This window comes from Lonchura striata, chromosome 1, assembly GCF_046129695.1.
Source record: "Lonchura striata isolate bLonStr1 chromosome 1, bLonStr1.mat, whole genome shotgun sequence".
NCBI lineage: Eukaryota > Metazoa > Chordata > Aves > Passeriformes > Estrildidae > Lonchura > Lonchura striata.
In genome coordinates this window covers 110,451,421-110,472,733 of record NC_134603.1, presented here as the reverse complement: position 1 = coordinate 110,472,733, position 21,313 = coordinate 110,451,421, and the positions used below count along the sequence as shown (strand labels likewise).

Below are 21,313 nucleotides of genomic sequence, written 5' to 3'. Positions count from 1 at the left end.
TTTCACTCTCATGAATAATCCTTACTGTGCTTTGAAGTCTGTAGTGCTACTGTATCTTCAGGAATAATTCATGAATGTGAATAAGATTGGCATGGAAAGGTAGGTTATAGCAGAAATTTTCCTGGTTTAGATTGGGCAGAAGGGACTTTTCAGCGGGGTGGGATCTAGTTACATGTGTGGAAATTAGCAACTCTACTCACCAGTTGATTCTGGTAGGCAGTAACAGCAGTAAAAACTGTCTCTGGAAAGATGAATGTTCTGAACTCTTCTGATTTCAGATTTAGCAAAGAAGCTGTGTGGTCCTTCTTCTTAATGATGTGCACCCTTGGCTGGTACTTGTGCATGGAGTTCAAAATGATCTGCAAGGAAGAATGACAGAGCAGGGTCCTGAGAGGAAGGCTGACAGAACACTTAAAGGCTATAAAACCATGGAGGGGGTGGGGGAGGGGGAGTGGGGGGAAGATCTACAGGAGAAGCACCTGAAATCTACCCAGCCAGGGGCTAATTTTCAGAGCAAATCCTCCAGTTCCTTTGGGCAGTTCCAGGAAATGAAGGTGGAAAAGCAGGCATCCCAGGAGCTAGTCTCCTCTCACTCCTACGCCACTGGTGAGCATGCATTTCTTGAGGCATAAATACCTGTTCCTACAGGTGAGGTGTTTTACATACAGAATTAGTCACTGCCAGAGTGTGCCCTGGTTGGCAGGCGTGAATACGTAACTCCTGAAAGCTAAAGGCCAAGAGCCCCCACTTGCAGAAAATGTTCATGTGCAGAATGAAAACAGTCACAAATCCCTCAGAAAAAAAACATGACGGAAAAAATTAGACCCATCCAAAAACCTACCAACAGCAGCACAAACTGTCTGACCAAAAGTAATACTCCACATAGCCTTTCACTGTGGCAAACCTTTAAAACAAACTCTTTCAGGGGTGCTCTCCACCGCAGACTACCAAAAATGAGAGCAGGGAGGGAAACCAGTCCGGAACCCCCAGATGATTGGGTTTTGCTATTCTATCCTCATTAATAATTGTTTACGCGCTCCCAAAACAACTCTAAACCTAAGGTACCAACCAACCAATTTCAACGTTCACTGGAGTCAAACCAAGAGTCCCCCTTGCTTTAGTTACCACTGGCTGGAGGCCTGTTCGGCGGTCTCTAACCACAGTATTACAATATAAGAATTAAATACAGAGCTCAGCTCACACCAGCCCTTGTTTTGGATATAATCACAGTCACAAGACAAAATTGGCAATGGTGTGGGTGGTTCTATTTTGCAGGGGCCATAACGACATTGCAGTCAGCTCCGTACATCTGGAATAGCTAATGTGCATTCCTCAGGAAGCGTTAACTTCAGCTGAAACATAGCAGCAGCAGTGCAGTATTTCATGCTAAGTCAATGAGAAAGGTTGCACATTGCATTGGAGTGGAGAGCTTAGAGACAGCTCTATCATGGCTACAATTTCCATCAGTGTTTTTCTTTGCTGCTCCTTTGGGGCCAATATTGCCAAGACTCACACTGGGACTTTGTGGGGAGGCACAGAGCAACAAGAAAAACATTGCAATGACAGTGAACCATCATCCTGAAAGTGTTGCATGTTTGCTTTAACCAGCTCAGGTCCTTTTTCAAAGCACTTCACCATTTTATATACGAATATACTCAGTGACCATGGACCTTGCCTTTAATATCCTTAGCACTTTTCTCTCTCTTTGTAAAATTTTGTCTTGCCATCCTAGTTAGTTGAAGTGCTCTAAGCAGATGGAAAAGACATTTTAAAGCAGGGTGTGTGGATAGTGATGAGCTTACTGAGGGGTTAGCCCACAGATCTTGGTGCTTTCCATTGCCTTTCATGGCCATGATATCCACACCAAAGAATTACATCTGAGCAGCAGTCAGGCAGAAAGAGGAAAAAGTTGAGAGCAGCTCCCACACATGCCCTTCCCTTTCACTCCTCTCTGAATGCAAATTGTGATAAAGGAACCACATTTCTCAAATAAGACCATGTAATCCCTTTTGAAAGTTTTCCATAAAATAGAGTGCACATGGATAACTTCCCTTGCATGATACTCTACATTTCTTGTTCCCACCAGAGGCAAGTCTGGTCATTCATGTACAAAACAAGTACCGAATGCAGACAGGAGGTCACAAAACACCCATGACCAAGGTAAATGTCACCATTTCCTTCATGTGAGGATCTGTATGTGTAGTTCTCCACCTGCACCCCACACAAGTTACTGATGACACACAAAGACACTCCTTAATATCTGTGCAACTTCTTGTGTTATGACCATATAAAAACAGCCCAAAGAAGTTAGATCCAGAAGGTGTTCCTCACAGAGTAGACTGCAAGAGTGTCCTCAAAGTCCAAGCAGTCCCCTCCTGCATGGTGTAGCTATCAGAAAGTCCTTTATGGCAGCTCAGTGCCAATCCTTCTGGCATGTCCCAAGAGGTACATCAGGTGCCCATATATTCATGGCAGCTCCCCTGCACACACTTGCTGGCAGCCACGGGCCCTCAGCCACCCCATCTACCTTCGTGCTGACAGCCTGAGTCAGAGGAGACAACCAGGGTACCTCCTTACAGGATCCTGACTGCTGTAAGGTTAGGCAGGTTTGTAGGCATCTGGCTCCCACTGGCTACAGACCAGTAACCAGAAGCAATCTGGATGCCAGCTGCAAAATTCCAAGGTGGGTTTGAATTCAGGAACTGTGCTGTGAATGCCACTTCCATATTCACCAAATAATAGCATTAACATGTAACGTTTTCTTTCTGAAAGCATGATGGTTCCTAACTTGTGCCTGATTGATCAAAAAAACTTGGGCATAACTCCTTGTGGCTATTGCAAGACCCCTTTTCAGATTTCACAGTTATTTATTAAACATGTTCACAGCTTTGAGTTTGCTTTTGCATAGATTCATGTGTTTGAGTAAATGCCAAAAATAATGCCAAGTACATTATTACAATAATGTACACTCATGCCTCACCCCACCATAAACCAGAAATGATGGCTTTCCAATGAAGGACAATGAAAAGTCCTAAAGAAAGTAATGTGTATGAAAAGTATCACTAAAAAAATGGCGGGGGGCGGGGGGAAGTCACATTTATAAATATGTCACAGTCAGAAAAATGACGACTTCTTGCTTGGCTGTAAAAATCTAGAGATAGGATCCATTTCCTTCCTCTGGTAAGGGTATCTGAAAGTGTTTCCATGCAGTGAGCTGTATGCCATGCACACAGAGATAAGACTTCTGCCTGAGGCTTGGGGAGAATATGTGCATAACTCTGGAGTTACACATGCTGCTCAAAGTACACAATCAGAAATGCTTGCCAATCCCAAAATTCTCAGAATAAGAGAAAACAAACATACGTTAGAACAAATAAATGCCTCTCTTCTCTACTTCTTCCTTTTCAGGAAGGGAACCACCCCACAAATAAACCATAATTACAAATAAACCCAAAACTGTCTTCTGGATGGTGAAGACAGCAAGCAACTAGAACAAACTGGAATCAGGCTGGATCCATTTTCCCTACCTGTAACTAGTATTTAAAGGCATCTTTTGGGTCATCCAAACTTTCTCAGGAGCCAACATGCCTTATCAAACATAATTAAAAAGTGAAGACTGGCTCTTTGAATCTGAAGGGAGAGATTTCAGGAGGTGTTTCAATTCTCCTCTTCTCTTCATACACAGGAGTTCAGAAATGCCATAGGCTGTAGCACAGTGTGCCCTCCTTAAAGGCTCCGGAGAACTCATTTCTTCCTTAATTCTACTGATCATCCACTGATGGCATTTGCATAGCTTCAGTAAGACAGCACATAAAACATAACATCCTAATTTGGAACAAAAACCCCCACAAAATATTAAAAAGAGAGTGCTCTGTGAAGGGGTAACACGTGTCACTCAAATCTCAACACAGGATCAAGCCTTCAGGGCTTATCCTTAACCAAGCACACAAAAATTTCCATTGTTGTTGGCTGTCCAAAGTCTTTGTGTAAAGAGTGGGATCAACCTCTGCTTCTCCGGAAATTAATGAGAAGGCTGTGTCTCAAACACTGCGGATCATTTTCTGCTGCTGCCTGTATTTGAGACGATTCAATCTTCTTGCTCTGCCACATGTCTCTGTTCCCGACAGCTCCTCAGACCTACTTCTTCTTCCTACTCCTCTGGGCTTCTGGGAACTGCAACTCTCCTAACTAGCTTGCAATATACTGCTGCAAGCCCTTTATTAGAGGCACACATGGCCCCTGTTATGATGAAAAATGCTTCTTTTTAAGTGCTCACGTATACTGCTCTATCATCACTCGGCGATAGAGCCCACAAATCTTCCGCTTTGCCCTTCTACAGATTATGAAATAAAAGAGAGGAAAAAAGCAAAACCATTCTCCTCTAGTCCTGAAGGGAACAACGATGAGAACTGGGTTCAAGAACAATATACCCACAGATGGATCTCTACAAAAGAATGACACAGAGGCATCTATCTGGGCTTTCTTTTTGTTTATTTGTTTAGGTTTTCAGCTATTTTTGATGCTGTTATTTCCAGGATGTATTTTAAATTATCATGGCTGCAATTCAATTCTCAGTTCTTGAAATGAGTGAAAATTCTCTTTCGGATGAAAAATATTTGCACAGAACACAGCTGAGACAAATGGCCACTGTCTCCCACAGTCCAGGCAATAAACACCACACTAGAGAAGGGATTTCTGGTACATTGTAATCTGCAATTATTCAGCTGAACTAATTAGTTACTCCTACACATGCTTTAGAATTCAAAATCATTCCTCTCTTCCCAAAACCTCATTTACTAACCCTGCCTTTATTCTCATTCTTCTGAACTGAACTGCCCTGCTCTCAGCCAACGATTCTTTCAAATCTGTCCCCTTGCTCCTTCTGCCTTCCCTGAGAGAATCACCAAGCCAGAGGCAACAATTTTAACTTTTTCTTTGCAATTTGGAAGCACTACTCAGTCGGTCCTGCATTTTACAGGCATTCTACAGGAGAGAACAGCATAGACAATACCTATTCTTACCACCTACCACTAGGCACTCAGATAACTACAGTAGTTGTCCCCACTGATGGAGCATAGCAGGAACCCATGGCAAGCAGCTCTGAATCCTATTCACCATCTTCCAGCCTTAGGATTTGGGACAACAAACTGGCACCAATCAGAGCTGGGACCTGTCTCCTTCAGAGGCCCAAGCCCACCCTGTGACACCTTGACTTGCAGTTAGCCTACAGTTATTTCAAGGGCAATTTAGGCACACTTATGTTTTATAATTCTCTAGACCCTGCTTTGGTGTCAGGTCAGTACTTTCTTCTGACTCTGAGCTCATGCTGCGATGAGTTTGGAAGTAAAAGAGCTCTTATTGACAGACCCAACCCTAACAGGTGGCCTGAAGTGACCTGCAGGGAGCTTCCAAACACAAGAATAAAAGCATATGGGTTTGCTAGCCATGGCACGTGGCAGAGCATACTGCCAAGTCACAGCAAAATGCAAGCAGAAGCACAACAAAAGGTTCATCTGCCTTCCTTCTATCCCTTCCTCTGATGTTCAGCTCTACCCTGAACTTGTCCCTGATGGATGTTTTGCCTCTAATGGAAGTAGGAGCATGATTTGAACCATTGATCCAGGCTCCACCTTATGAAATATTACAGAAAATCCTGACTTTGAAAGTTGCCTCAAGACCAAAGGAACCCAAAAGGACCCTTAAACATGTTAAACCAAACATATTCCAGCTTCACACAACATCTTCCACCCCTGTGGTATGAAGGGCTGGCAAAAAGAGGTGTAACATGGGGACCATGGCAGCCTTTTCCCATGGCAGTCTCTCTTCCATTGAGCCCTGTGGCACAAGCAAGCAATTCCTTTGTGATTTCTTTTCCCTTTCCCACCCATAGAGGTACTCACATGTCCATGCTGATCCAGCTCATTGTTGGTGAGTTTGACTTTTTCAAAGGACACCATCTGCTTCAGTAGTTGCTCTCCTGTGAATGGAGAGTCAGGGTGCACATACAACCTAAAAAACACAGGGGAAATGCCTGCTCAAAATAAAATCTCATCTCTGGGCTTATGTGTGGGCACCACCTCAGTATGAAGTCAAAATGCATATGTCATTTTGCTTTTGGGATATGCGGTGGTTTCATGGGCATATCCTGAGAATTTAGGGTAATACAAAGTTCTTAAGAACTTAGGGTAATACAAGTCTGCTGCTAGAACATGATACCATCTCCCCAAAATTAATGAATTCCTGAAATAAAGCAATTCATGAAGGACAGTAAAGCAGATGACTTATTTTAATTCACTGGAACATAATTGAGAATCCTGTGTCTGAGTGCTAGACTGCTCCTTAACCATAACTATTATTTTATCCCTCTATCTAAAATAGAGATATTAACATTCCCTGTTGTGTCTTTTCCCAAATGAAAAATTGATCATGTCTTTCCCCACAGCTGTACTAACAAGCACTTAAAATAACAATGACTACAACTCCAAGAGAAAAAACATGGTGTCATTACAGAGATAATGGGGGAATGTAGATAAAGATGCATTTTTCTTTATATGTAACATTAAGCCGTGATAATGATTTTAACCTGCACTCGATCACACATTTGCTGTGGTGACGTCTGTTTATAAGAGGTTGAAGGCTGCAGTCCAGCACAGTGGTCTGACATGAAAAATCAGTTGCAGCTCTGCTATTAACAATCCTACAGTTGGGAAATTAAGCAGAAGAAAAGGAAACAAGAAGACATGCAGATACAATGATATATACATTATGGCTACACTAATTACAAGTGCCATGCTATTTAAGAGCAATGATTTTATAGGAAAAATGTATTGCTGAAAATTATTAACTCAACTGTTCATTTGTGATGGCAAATTAAGAGCTGGACTAGATCTTCAGCTAGTACAAACCAGCCCTGTTTTGCTACTGCCTGCACTGGTTATCACTCACTGAGGGCCTGACTCTCATTTTGGGTGATTTCTTTGGCCTCACAAATGACTTTCTTCCATTGGGTGGGTGGAGCAGGACTGAGCTGCCAGGTTAGGAAGATAAACATTTGTCCTTGTTGTTGAGCTACGATTTTAGAAAACCACTAAACGGTGGGGCGTAACTCTCCAACAGGGCACACAGATCCCTAATCAAGGAATGCCCATACTAAAGATGCTGGGTAGAGCAGCCCTGTTGCTCAAAGAGGAAGGAGATTTGATCCTGTATTCTGTTTTTGCCAGCAGAATCCCAAGACACAGTGAAACTAAAGTTTTACCAGCACAGCTCGCCTCAGATGTGCAGGATGTTTTCTTTACACTGATCCAAAGCACAACTTGGCTGCTCTAGCTATGTCCATGGGAGGGATGCTGAGCCAGGATTTCTGTCACAATAAAATATTCCTAGTATGCAGGCATCCTTGCTGCTATTGACTCTGGTGATTGCCCTGCAAAGCTCATAAAAAATGATGATGTATTCTGAAATACCAAGACCTGGAATCATGTTATGTCAAAAGAATCTTAGCTCTCATGAAAACTAACTTTACCTTCCTCTAAAAAACTGTGAAAATTTCAGTATTTAGAGCCCTGAATTAGGGAAAGCAAAACAAAAATATTGTCAAACATGCCCTGCAAATTTTCAGCCAGAGTTGTGATTTTTTTTTTGAGCCTGCCTCCTAATTTTGAGTGTCTGGATAGCTAATAATGTTTACTGTGATCGCAGAGTGTCAGACTCAGCAAGGTTTGGCTAATTGGGACCAAGAAGCCAAAGTATTTCAAATATGTGCAGGGAATGAGTAAAGACCTCCCTGTGCTGAAAAGCTGAGCACAATTGTTTTACACCATCATGGTTAATGCTTGGCTCTGCTTTAAAGCTATCAAATGCCTGTAAGCAAAGTGCTAACAGGAACGTAACTGACGGATAGGAATATCAATTACTGGTATACAATACAATAGACCTTACTTTTCTTAGCCCATTTTCTACACCCCAACAATCCCACTGCAACACAGGGTTCTGCCTGGTGAGCTACACCTATTTCCCACACTTCTCCCACAGCCCAAGCTTGCACCCCTCAGAGAAAAGGGTTAAAGGCTTGACAAAGCAATTTCTGAAGGAGAAGTTGTTGGCAAGACCACGAGTGTGCATGAGCAAGCAGGTCAGTGAGATGAATGTGCACATTCCATCATGGCACACGAGGCTCTCCCTGAAGTTTGCCTGGGATCTGCTGCACAAGGCCAGCCAGATGCAAGGGGCTCCTCGCTTGGATTCACAAAGGATTTAGGAGCCATATTTGGGTGTGAATTTGCTCCGCGGTATATAATGTTTCATAATGGACACAAGGATTGAGTACTGCTACTTTCTTGTGTATTTTGGAATGCAACACTGCACTCCCTCTATTTACTTTAACAGATGGTCTGGTCCCACAAGTCCCCTGCATGCTACTTTTATTTACCATAATGTCTCAATTTTCAAATATAATACCTTTTAAAGGTTTCCTGCCTAGAGTTCTCTGTAAGTCTGTAAACACTAAGTTAATTTAACAAATTACTGTAGACAAATACAGTTTAAAAAAATATAGGGACAAAATTTTGAGTGAAAGAAATGAGGCAAAAAAGGAAAACAGGAAGAAGATTAAATAAAGGTACATGCTAAAACTTACTGAACTGATGTTTCACACAGTCTTAATAATGTGGAATACAAACACAAAATATCACATAGGAACTCTATCCCCAGATACCACTTTAGAAGATTTACAAAAGACTTTCTGAAAAGTATTTTTATTTAAGTGCTCGTTGCAACATAAACTTGTTCATTGCAACATAAACTTGTCTTCAACATTGACAGCAGGAAGACAAGGATAAAACTGGTTTTAATAGAAAGTTCCCTGAAGGGCTAATCTTTCAAACAGAATCACAGAATACTCACTAATTTGAAAAAAAAATCAAAACCCCAAAAAAAACCCACAAAACTGCCATAGTGTTGAAAGTTATTTTTATAATGGAAAGAGTAAAACCATCAAACTGGTTCAATCCTGCAAAGTCTTACACCCAGGCACAATACAACTCCTGAATTATTCCCCTGATGTCACTGTGCCTGGGCAGATGCAAGCAGCAATGTGTATGTGAGGAGTAAGTACCTTGTTACCAGTTCCCAGACACTAAACACACACACAACTCCCACTGACACTCCTCAAGCAGGGAGAGCTAAAACCTATGTTTGGAGGACAAGAAATCATAACTTCCTTAAGGGTTTTGTTATTGGAGCAGGACTAAACTCGTTTCAAGATGGGAGGAGAATTACTTTTAATCTTTTCAAGCAAGACTGAAAGATGCGTTAACTCTCTAGAAGAAGCACTGGTAATGCAAACACGGGAACTGAACCTCTTGACATCCTTTTTTCACCTAAGAGACGTATAAGGAGGACAAAATTCATAAATGCATATGTAAGTACCGTCTGCACAAAGAAAAAGCTATCTCTGCCGGTGCTCTTATCAACAGTCTGTTAAACCAAGCATCCTGAAAATGAAGCAGGAAAGGTGTACATTCACATGTGGGGACAAAGCATCCTGAAAATGGAACAGCACAGATTTGCACACAGGGGCATTGATCTGCTGAGGACTCCCAAAAATCACCACAGTACAATAAAAATAACTGTTAAACTTCAAGAAGGTTTTACCCAATACTCAGCAGGGCAATTGCTAATTATTCCTGTCTCTTGTCTTATGTTCTAGTATTTCCTTGCTGAGCAAGTCTATGCCAAAGAGAGTGTGAATTAGAAATCTATTTAAAGGTATCCCAAAAGGGGTGTGAACAGAAAAATAAGAAGGGGAAAATCCTGCTTTAAAATTATTTCTGTTCTTCTGTTATTTCTTCTTTTGATGCTGATTCCCTTGGAGCAGGATCTGTGATTTTTCTTTGGGTTTTGATCAGTGCCCATTACAATACGTCAAATGAAGCCCTCAGACGTTAACCACACTGCAAGAAGGAGTTTTTGGCCATGAAAACAAAGCAGACATAACTCCTAGGTTGCTGTCTTTAATCACAGCTTCTCTGCTTGCGCTTTTTGTTTGTTTACTTCCCTGAACAGCCTTCCAGAGATCACCAGTCACCAAGATTTCAGTTCAACTATTTATATAAGGAAATCGCGCAGAATTTGGTGCCTATACTCACAGACCAAAAAAAAAAGAGTTTCCATTTCTTGTGTTTCACTTATAATTTTTGCCTCTGTAATAAGCAAGTTCTTAACCCCAGGCTAAGCCACCTGGAGCAGATCTGTGCTCCTGCACTGAGCCTTCTGCAAAAAGTTTCTTTGAAGCCTGAGAGGCATCCGCGTTATTTCCATATCTCGGGTTCTGACTCAGCAAAGCCTTTCGACATGTGCTGCAGTCGCACTGGACTTGGGGACTGAAGTAGGTACAGAAGTGCTGGGCTGAATACGATGAAGTGTGGGTCTCCTCTGAAGTGCCCTCCCACTTTACAGCCCAGCGCTGCAGCCTCAGTTGCCCGGTGCTTAAAAGAATCAGTCATTAATTACATTAATGGAATGACTTTGGAAATTAAATTTCTAAAACATTTTTTTCTGTAGAGAAAAGGGAATTTATTTTAGAGGGGTTATTTTACAGAGGGTTTTGTCCTGATGTCTCAGAATATGTCATGATCTTTTAACAAAAAGAAAACTGTGCTGAGGAACTGTTCTGTACTTTGCCTGCTGCCTAAGAGATGATTAAAATCAAGAAAAAAATCATTGGTTAGCAAATGCTAGGTATTTTACAGAAATAATATAATTTCAAGTATAAACAGCAATGAACTGCAATTTATTTCTACTTTGGCTTGGCTGGTGGTGCCTGGATGGCTTTAAATTATGAGGTCAAATATTGAGGAGAAAATCCAAGAGACACAAATTTTTTTTTTTCAGTTTTCTTATCTGAATCACAACAAACTTAATTTTTTTTTTTAAACCCCAGTATATGTAAAAGACCTCTTAACCAAATTCTACATGTCTTGGAATACTCAGTATAAATCAAATCTCAAGCAGAGATTTGAGGCCAGATTTTGCAACACAAAAATTGTAATCAGAGTTTTGTAACCAGCTTTGCTGAACATGGACTCAAAATCTCAGAGCACTGTTTGCAAACAGAATTGGAAGATTAATACAAGATATTTTGTGAAGGGGGAAAAAGGACAAAAAAAAAAAAGTAGAGATAAATAAAAGAGCAGCAATAAAATCTACAAACCTCGCAGGGAGAGGAGGGTCAGCTTTTCCAGCCACTAACCAGGAAGACCTGTGGTAGGCATATCTGTATCTTTTATTGTCCACAGGAACTATATCCATTAACACAATATACTTGGCCTCAGGATCCACTCCCGAGAAGGAAACCCTGATCGTAGGAAACATTCTCCTAGAAAAAAAGGTAAATCAAAAAATAAATATTTAGGCAGAGAATAGAAATAAGAGAGCATCTGAAAAGCTGCTGAAAGTAAGAATTGTATTTAAATCCCCTGAAAAAACTTAAAGCATGTATTGATTTTGCTTCCACATGATGGGAGTTAAATCTTATGTCTCTCTAATAAGGAGACAAAAATCAGTTTGAAATCGAAATTATATTTGAGAAGCAAAAAGAAAAACATGGTAAAAAGTGAATAAGGAAAGGAGAAATATACTGTTTGCCTGTTAGTTAAAAGTACACAACGATTTCAGAAAATAGTTGTAGCTTATGTACATAGATACTTAGGAACTTGCATTTTCTTTTAATTATTTATATTTTACAGGATCTATACTACTGTAAGGGAAATATTCCAGAAATTATTTCCGGTGTTATTCTCACATATTTTACATGAGTGTTTTCTTAAGCCTGCTCACAATATTTTTGAACGGAATTTTCAAAACTAAAATACTTGTTTTCTGTACTAAACTTTTAACAAAGCACAATTTTAAAATGTAAGCTTATCCTGTAGACTAGAAATAAAGTTAAATAATTTTTGATGGTTTAAAATACTGAACTTTAAATTGCGTGTTTTATACCTATTTTTAAAAAATACCGATAGAGCTCACCAGTTGGAAAAAAAAAAAAAAATCAGGCAACTACGTTAATAAAAGTAACTTTGGAGATTATGAAACCTCAAAAGACATTTGGCTCCTCCGGACTGCATTTGACTGACCCAAACCCCACAAGTTTTCCTGAAGAAACGGCATAGCTTGATGTAAGAAGAAAGCCCGAAATGCTTTTGCGCATTTTTGCAACCGAGAGAAAAGAACAAACCAAACCAAGCTCTGACAGAATCCCTTCCCCACGACCCCGCGTTTCCCTCGGTCTGTACCAACCCAGCGCCTCAAAATCACAGCAGGATTTTAGTCACGAACCTGATTATTAGGGAAACAACACTAATTCCCTGCCGCCAGGACGGCCCGGGTAGATTTCAGCCGGCCCCGCCGCAGCGCACCGCGCTCGCTGCCAGCCCCGGCCGCGACTCCCTCTGCCCCAGAGGGGCTCCGCGCACCGCGCAGAGCCGGGCTGGGCCCACCAAGGGCTGCGGCAAGTATGGGGCTTCACCCTCCTCCTTCTCCCCTTAGCCCAGCCGTGCTGTTCTCCCAATCAAAAAAAAAAAAAAAAAAAAAAATATATATATATATATATATATATATATATATATATATATATATATATATATATATATGCGGGGTTTCGGGGTTTCGGTAACTTTGCCCTTTTTTTCCCCCTGTCCAAAGCCGCTTTTCGAAAGATGCCCGGAGGGAAACCCAGGGGCTGCCCAGCCTTACCTCCCGGATTTGGTGATGATCATCTCGGTACCTAGTTCATGAAACTTGTCCCAGAGCTCTTTGGTCTCCAGGCTGCAGGAGATTTTAGCCATCTCCTCGCTTGGGATGATGGGAGTGGTGGGGATGAGGGGCTCGGTGCACAGGGAAGAAGGGCTGCTGCTAAAATCCCCGTGAGGGTCCAGGCTGGATAAATCACTCAAAGGCTGGGCGCAGGAGGATTTCTCAACGAATTGCTCTGCAGGGTTTGAAGAAAAAGAAAGAGAGAGAGAGGGGGAGAGAGAGGATTCAGCCAAGACAATGCGACCACCGACATAAGCTATATATATATATATATATATATGAAAGGCATTTATCGCTCAGCTGTCCGCGCTCTGCCCCAGCGCACCCGCAGACCTGGCCGATCCTTTAGGCGACCCCTCATCATCTGAAGGCAGCGGTGGTGATTTTCGGCGAGATGAGCTCCGGGAAGAGCCCGCAGCGGCGCCAGTCCCCAGAGGCACCGGGAGAGACGCCCGGGGGCGCGGCGGGAGCAGCACGGCCCCGGCCTCGCCGCCGCCCGGCCGTGATCCGCTCCGCGGGGCACGGCGGGGCAGAGCCAGCCCTGCGCGCTGCCCCCTGCTAACCGAGGGGTTCCACGGAAAGGTCACTAATTCTCATTAAAACGGGAGCGTTGGGCGCCGAGGGGCTGCTGAGAGCCAGGGTCACGCTGGGGGAGCACGGGACGCTGCTCCTGGATTGCGCCCCTGGCAGAGAGCGCAACGCAGAAGGAGTCCTTGCGCGGCCGCGTAGGCTCCGCGCTTCCTTCGCGGGGAAGTGAACCCCAAATACTAATTAAACAGCGGGCACGGCTCACTATCCCGGGAAAGCTGGGTCTGCCTTTCTCCCATCCGGTTTGCTGACACCGAACCCGCTCCTTTGGAGAAACAGGCTCCGGGGGAGCCGCGTGCGGCCGCGCAACCTACGCGGGTGCAGCAGCTGCTGCCGACGCGGGCCGCCCGCCACGTCTGGCTCCCGCCGGCGCTGCCGCCCTCCCCCGCAAGCCCCGGGAGCCTTCGGGCGCTTCAGCAGCTCCGCTGGGAGTTTCCGCCGGAGGCGAGGCCAGGAGGGAGCAGGGCTGCGGAGGCTCTGCCCGGCCCCGAGATGCGGCACCGGGATGCGGCGAGGGATCCGCCACCCGGCGCCAAAGAACGGGAGGAGCACGAACGCGCCCTGCCCCTCTAGGGAAAGGTTTTGCCTAAAGCTCCAGTTAATAAAAGCCGAGTCACAGGGCAGTCGTTTCCCTTCGATTTTCAGTTGAACGACATGAGGGAAGGGTTTAAAATTTTGAAAAGTTAAATTAAACAAGCATTTTCAGGGAAAGAAAACAAAAACACACACACACAAAATCTCAAACCAACCACACTAACACTAAGTTTAACACAAACCCATATAAATACGTCGACCGGGAATACTACAACGTTCCCGGCCTACATTAGCGCCCAGACTTAAAAATGAAGTTCACAATGAATCCCTAGACTATGTGAAATCTTTTGAGACAGTTGATTAGGTGCAGCAGACACTGAGGAGCTGCCTTTTCTGAATTCTTTTAAGATTGAGCGTAATCCTGTTCATTGGCGCCCTAAAAGCTTAACACATATTTTATAGTTTTGTGCGAACTCCTGGATACACGAAAGGATGACAAACCGCAGAAACTTGGAGGGGGGGAAGGAGGGGAAGATGTTCATGTTTTTAAAAAGCTTTCAGGAGTCTGAATCGAGGCAGCCGAATAGAGAGAAATCGCTTACCCGAAAATCGCAAATGCTTACAAAAAACTCCTCCCGGTCTACGGAGAGCAAAACAGCGTATATGAGCCTACATCGAAGAACTGTGGAGTGAAGGGGTTTTCAGTTCTACACACAAGTTTTACTACCCCTTGTAAGCCTAAGCACGACAACGGAGAGTCTCTATTTTGACTTCAGAATCAGAGTGGATTTGCGATATAAATTTAAGAGATTCATGTCAGCGAAGGAAAATTGAACTGCCTTAGAATGTGGGATTATTCTGCAAATGGCGAAGCTGGATGAATAAGAGGCATAAATGAAAGTAGAGGAATTTAGGAAACTCTTCATGCTATAAACAGCCTCTCCTAAAAAAAACAGTCGTGGGTGATGAAAGCGCTCAACCTTCAAGCTTAGGTGGTGCTGCTTTCCTCTCTTCAGGGGAAACCTTGGGACAGGGGGGACGCGCCGCCGCCCGGCCCGGCTGCCGGAGCGGTGAGAAGGGTGTGCCAGGGCGGACAGGACAGACGGACGCACCCCACGGACACCGGCGGTCACCCCCGTCCCCACTCACCCAGAGGCTTGATGGTGCTCTCGGGGGACTCCTTGTCCTTGGAGCTGCCGCTAGACATGAGGGCGGCGATGGAGAAGGCGTTGGCCCGGGAGGAGAGCTGCGGCTTGGGGGGCGGCGTGTACTCCATGGCCACTGTGCGGGGACGCGGCTCGGTGCGGCGCTGCCCGGACGGGGCGGGGGGAGGACCGGCCGGGGGTGGCGGAGCCGGGATACCGGGAGCGCTCTGCTCCCGGCGCCGCGAGCTCCCCGCCTTAACGCGGGGCCGCGGAGATCCTATCGGCCGGCGGCCAATCGGCGCCGGGACACGTCAAGGGCCCCGGCCCGGCCCGGCCCGGCCGCGGGGGAGGGGGCGGAGGCGGGCAGCAGCAGCAGCAGCAGCAGCAGCAGCAGCAGCAGCAGCAGGAGGGAGGGACGGACGGACGGAGGGAGGGGAGGGCTCTGCCCGCCCGCCCGCCCGCAGGATGGGGAGGGGGCGGCCGGCCCTCGGGACAGCTCCCTGCAGCCACTCCCCTTTTGGGCACCCCAGCCCCGCTCCCCGCCGGGGCCCCGGCTGCGGTTCGGGGAGCGCCATCCGCTCCTCTGAGCCCCGGCGGGGGAAGGAGGGGGCAGGCCTAGGGATACTCCCGAGGAGGTCCCTAGGCTATTCGCTTTGCCGAGGCAAGGAACGGCGGAAAGGCGCTTGAAAGGATGAAATGTAATTGTGAATTTTTCTGGTGCGTGTGCGTGAGTGTCAATTTTCTCTTTTATATTCAAATATTAAAAGACCGCAGCTTTCAAAGCAGCCGTCTTCGTCGTTGTGTGCTTTCTGTTGGGACAGTATGCTCCTTAAGGCTGATCGTACCCTTGGTTTTGCTGCACCGGATCCCAAGTATTGTCATCCCGGTGAGATGTGCTCGCCTCCACCGACTGCAGGTGAGACCCTTGCAGCATTCCCTTCTCAGCCAAACCAGTGCGTGGGCCGCTGATCGCACAGTTTTCTTCAAATCCGTTTCATCGGTTGCGGCGAAATAGATGTCATTGATCAAGCACATAAGACAGAGAAAGTCGGGACGGGCTGATGGTACCAACGAGTAGTTTATTCCAAGGCGGTGATTTAAGTACGTTTCTCACCAGTACTCTTTCACACATACAATGTAAACACACTGTCATGAATAAATTAAATAAAGCGTCGCGTTTCATTAAATTCCTTTAAATAAAAATATCACTGAAGATATTTACTCGCTAGAACGACTCACAAGAGGACATGCAGCTTTATCAATGAAATTCCGCCTTTTAAACCTGGAACAGAATTCAAGGACTCTTATTATGCAGGCTTGTGCCAGGAGCATACATACCCGGTGTCGATCCCGTTCCTACTATACTTAATTAATTATTACGGAGAAAGAATCACTTGGGTCACCCTTTCCAGCCAGTAGAGTGAGGAAGACGAAAAAGTGTTTTATCGCTTTGAGATCAGCGAGAACCAGCTGCAGTTTGCCCTTTTGTTTCCTGAATTTGCTTATAGATAGAATATCTATCGCAAACGGGACGTGCGTATTTAGAAGCGCCTAAAGCGTCTGCCAGAGGATATCGGCGTGGCCCACAGCGGTCTGGGGGCCCGGTCTCGCCTCAGGCATTAACGGGAGGAGAAGGGCGAAAGGGGAGAGCCCAGCCAGCCCCGCGGCTGGCGAGCCGGGAGGGTCAGATCACGAAGCATCGCCCCTTGCTTGACACAGGGAAACAGAGACGAGAGGTTCTGCCGACACCAATCTTCAAAAAAACCAAACAAAAAGTCTCCTCAGCACTTTACCACTTTTTCCCGAGGGACATCCCGCCAGTTACGGGTCCAGTTTCCCTGCGCGACAGCCCCGCTCCTGGGACCCCTCCGGGAGTGGTCCCGAGCTCCTGGCCCTGAGCTCCCTTGGCCCTACCTGAAAAGCAGGGCCCGGCCTGCCTGAAAAGAAAGGCTAAGGAGGGTACAAACAGCCGGGGAAATTGCCCTCTTCACCTTTCCTCTGGTGGTAACAGGGATGCCTAAGTCTCCTTTTGTTTCCTACCTACTCTCTGCGCCGCGCAAGTAAGGATAATAAAACCTGTCAAAGTAACAGCGCAGATCCTACAAAAAAAACCCAACAAAAAAAAAAAAAAAGCCCCAAAAACCAACCAAACAAAAAACCCAAACAAACAAACAAACAAAACCCCAACCAAAACAAAGTAAAAAAACCCAACCAACCAAACCCCCCAAAACAACCTATCTTTTTCCCTTGCTTATTTCCGTCCCCCAGCAGTGAGGTCGTAACATACCTGCCCCTAGCAGGGGCTGCCCCGGTCCACTGGGGCTGAGGGGAGTGAGGCGGTGGGCGACTGTGGACATTTCTGTGCGTCCGTCTGAGAAACGCGCAGCGCAGGCAGCTGAGGCAGCTCCGGGCGGATTTCTGCTCTCCCTCGCTGCGGGATTTCCAGTCCCGCGGGGCGACCGGTCATTGCCTTGGCCTGGGGGAGGAGGACTCGGCCGCGGCGGGGGGAAGCGCTGCGCGGTGAGCGGAGCTCGGCGCACCCGGGCGCGGAGGGGAGCGGAGCGGCGGGCGAGGGGGAACGGAGGCCGCGGCGCGGCCGTGGAGCTGGGACGGGGCTGCCGGTCACCTCCGGGTGGGAGGTTTCCCCCGGTGAGAGGAACGAGCTTTAGGGGCTTGCAGATCTCTGCTCGTGCCCTTGGAAGTGAAATGACCGGGGTGGGAAAAAAAAACCAAGAGCTTCGTTTTATTTTATTTTAAACGGGTCCGTCCACACGGGATGGCTTTTCTTTTGCTTGGTTAAGCCATGCAATTTTTCGCTCTATCCGACGAGAATCTGTATATTTTTGGTTTTTTTCCCCTCGCTCCGCCTCCGATAAGGAAATGAGCGTTGTCTAGACGCCCAGAGCACCCCCTCCTTCCCCGTGGGCAGGGAATGGGTCTCGACTCCGGCCGTCTAATCCTCGCTACGGCTCCCTCCCCCGCCGGGGCCGAACTTGGGAGACACGGGGATCAGGCAGCCCGAACGCGGAAAGGGTGAGAGCTCGGCTTCCCTGGGCTGCTTTGCCATCCCTGCCCACGGCCCTCTCCGGCGACGGGCCGGCTTCCAGAGACCAAGGGGTGGCAGGGGAACACACTACTACCCTAAAGCTCTTGATGCCTCTCTGCTTTCCCAACCAAGTGGATGTATTTGGAAACGTCCGCGCGCTCTTCCCAGGGGATGCGAACCGGAGCTGCCAGTCCCCGCCGCGCCCAGGCGCAGAGCGGCTGTCACCACTGTACCGACCCCCTCCCGAGAGCAGAGTTAGCAACCCTGCTGCTCCCCAACAGGGCGGTTGCCTCGCTTGAACCCGTTTCAATTAAATCCTTCGTTATTGTTTATCCTTACATGAAGAACACGCAATCTACAGTGCAGTTTGTTTTTAATCTAGCAAATCCATGTGTTTGTCGCTGGTGTCAGCCTTGCTGTGGCAGAGACATTTCATTAGGCTTCATTATTCTTTCAAAATACTTTTTTCCCCCACTTTCCTTTGCCTAAAAAGCTCCTTATTCTCTTGTGCACCAGAAAAAAACAGAGTGCGGTAATCGCAGCACACCTCATCGAGCTCGTTTGGTTCCCATCTTTAATCAGGACTAGGTCTCAGTTTCGCCGTCAGGTTTCAAACAGGGAGCTTGCAGCCCGCCTCCAAAACCCCCCTCTGATCCCTGAAGATCCAAGGAGAAAGCTCGATCCCGTGAAAACCATGAGCACCGTTTCTTCCCGGCCCTTTCCTCACCTAGAAAAAAATCACGACGGGAACGACACACGAGGGACAGAAAACTCGCAGAAATTCGCCGAGCAACCTAGGGTCCGGAGGGATGATTTCAGGTGCTCCTTCGCTTGTGTGACAAGAGTTCCGACGCTGCGCGTTTCCGCGCGGCCGCGCAGGCCCGCGGGCGGGCGGGCGGGATGTGCGGAGAGAGGCGCACACCGCGCGGGGAACCATGCTCAGGTTTTAAGCAACTCTTTCGCGTAGTCATGAGGGACAGTTGCCCTTTTAGGTTTTTTTTTGTTCCCGAAAGAGCCTCCACGCCGCACACTTCACGCCACAGAGGCAAACCTGGGCTGCGGCACCCGCGGGGCTGCGTCCCGAAAACGGGCCCGGCACCGAGCCGAGCTCTTCTCACGGCTGTCCCTTGGGATAACCTGGCATTTGCCTCCATCCTTCCTCCTCCGTTACTTCCCCGTCTCCCCTCCGGATCCGTAGCCTGTGGGGAGGGCAAGGACCACGTTTAATTAGGAGCCTACGGGTGCGGGGTGCCGCTGCCGAGACCCTCCCTGCCGCCGTCCCACCCTGACCGCTGCTGGCCCCGTGCTGCCCGGGGCGTGTGTCTGACCCTCCAGCCCGCAACCCCTCTCAAAGGTAACCTACAGTGCTGCTTTGGGATTGAGTTTACTCCTGCCTCAGGAGGGAAGAGTAAAATCTTTTGCTCTTTCTTATTTTTCACCCTTGTATATAAAAACCAGTTTCTCCAGCATAAAGAATGGGGTTTATTCTCTCGGGCAGGGTCTCCGGCTCGCCCGTTCGTGCCTTGTCAGAGCACCGCTACTTTACAAAGCCGTGGCTACAGCGCTACCCGGCTCTGGCTCTGCTCCCCTGCAACCTCACGGGATTATCAGCCCTGCTTTCAGGAGCTTTTTGTCCTCCGCTGCACGTAATTCTATTGCTCTGTCCGCCGGATTTCCCCTGTCTTGGCGCTCCCCGATTTCGGAGCAGCTCCCAGCGCTCTTGCTGCAGCGGGGACGTCGCTCCCCTGCCGCCGCTCCATGCTCTCCCCTTCACAGAAAGAGCCGCGCCAGCAAGGCAGAAGCCTAGGTACCTGAGATCCAATTTCACAACAAAAACAGCTCAATGTCACCTACAGCGAGAAGGTGGCTTATTGGAGCAAAATGCGAGGCGTTTTAAACCTATTAGGCATCTCCCAGATGCAAATCCAATGGTGGAAAGAGAAAGGCTCTAATAAGACCCGAGGGCTGACAATTAGATTATAGTGCAATTGCCAGTGGATAATGTGCTAAAAGCTTTCCCATTTAGTGTAACTCCTCGCTGAAAATTATTCACACTTTGCAGGCTGCCGCGCTCCTGAACGGGAGACGTCTTTGTCCGCGGAGAGCGCGAATAGCCGGGTATAAGAACCCAGACACACACAGACACACGGACGCACGGACAGATGCACACGCAGGAGGTCTCGCAGCCAGAAGGATCATTAAACACATCCTTCCCGACCCAGAGCCGTGTGGTAAATCTGTTTGTGGTACAAGCTGACGAGCGCACGCACCGCCGCTGCGAAAGCGCAAGGATAAGCGCCTATTCCAACGTGCCATCTCTGGGTGTATAGTGTATTTTGTGTACAGCATAGATTGGAAGATCATCTAGCTCTCTCATCGCCACATCAGCTAGACACAATTAGATTTTAATGTCCTTACACGTGCAGAAAATACACTATTTTTCCGTATAAACCCAAAGTGTATATTTAATGACAGCGATGACATTTTTACCAAAAATAAATATCCGAGTTTGGGTACTCCACAGATTATTTTTTTCGGTTTAAAACTGTCACTGAAAGCTGACGAAATTTCCACTAAGGGCTTGAACTCCTAACGCTCTGCCGCTATAATTTGGAGCACAACCAAGCAATACACCACTTAGTATGTGATCATTTAATTCCAACATTACAAAATCTTTGTCATGGGTTGAGTGGGTTCGCAGCCGCCGGTGCCGTGCCTGCACCGGGGGGCGTGGGGACTGTGAGCATCCCTCCCCGCGGCGGGGACAGGCTCTTGCACCCCCGGGAGACGATGCTCCACGGCGGCCGGGCAGCACCACACCCTGCCCTAGTAGAGTCTGTCCTGGACCGGAGGGTGGTGGAGGACAAGGTTGGGCTCCCCATAGCAGGATGGGCTAGGCTGAGGCAGCAGGGCCTTCCTGACCATTCTTTGAGGGAACCTCTGCCTCCTTTCATGTCACACGTACCAAAAATCATGAGCCTTTGTGTTTTTTAAAGGTACACACATATAAATAATTAATACACAAGTTTGTATTGTTCATCTTTTTCAACATCATTTAACTGAAAACTAAAGCAAAACGAATCATCCCCCCAAACACCCAGAACTGCCAGGACCTATGCAATGCACACCAAGCTTGAAGGGACCAGATGCCAGCTTTGGACTTTGGGGCTTAAATCAATAGTCA

The 21,313-nt window shown here is 46.9% G+C and overlaps 1 protein-coding gene across 1 annotated transcript in view; it reads right to left on the bottom strand.

Moving 5' to 3' along the window:
• The window catches only part of TBX20 (T-box transcription factor 20), a 34,634-nt gene extending 19,374 nt beyond the window's left edge, over positions 1 to 15,260 (bottom strand). The window contains exons 1-5 of the mRNA XM_021553267.2: positions 15,088 to 15,260; positions 12,757 to 12,991; positions 11,213 to 11,377; positions 5,901 to 6,009; positions 201 to 359 (exon numbers count right to left, since the gene is read on the bottom strand). Coding sequence (XP_021408942.1) covers positions 201 to 359; positions 5,901 to 6,009; positions 11,213 to 11,377; positions 12,757 to 12,991; positions 15,088 to 15,214 — 795 coding nt within the window. The 5' untranslated portion in view covers positions 15,215 to 15,260. The remainder of the gene's footprint in view (positions 1 to 200; positions 360 to 5,900; positions 6,010 to 11,212; positions 11,378 to 12,756; positions 12,992 to 15,087) is intronic.
• Positions 15,261 to 21,313: the final 6,053 nt, after the last annotated feature.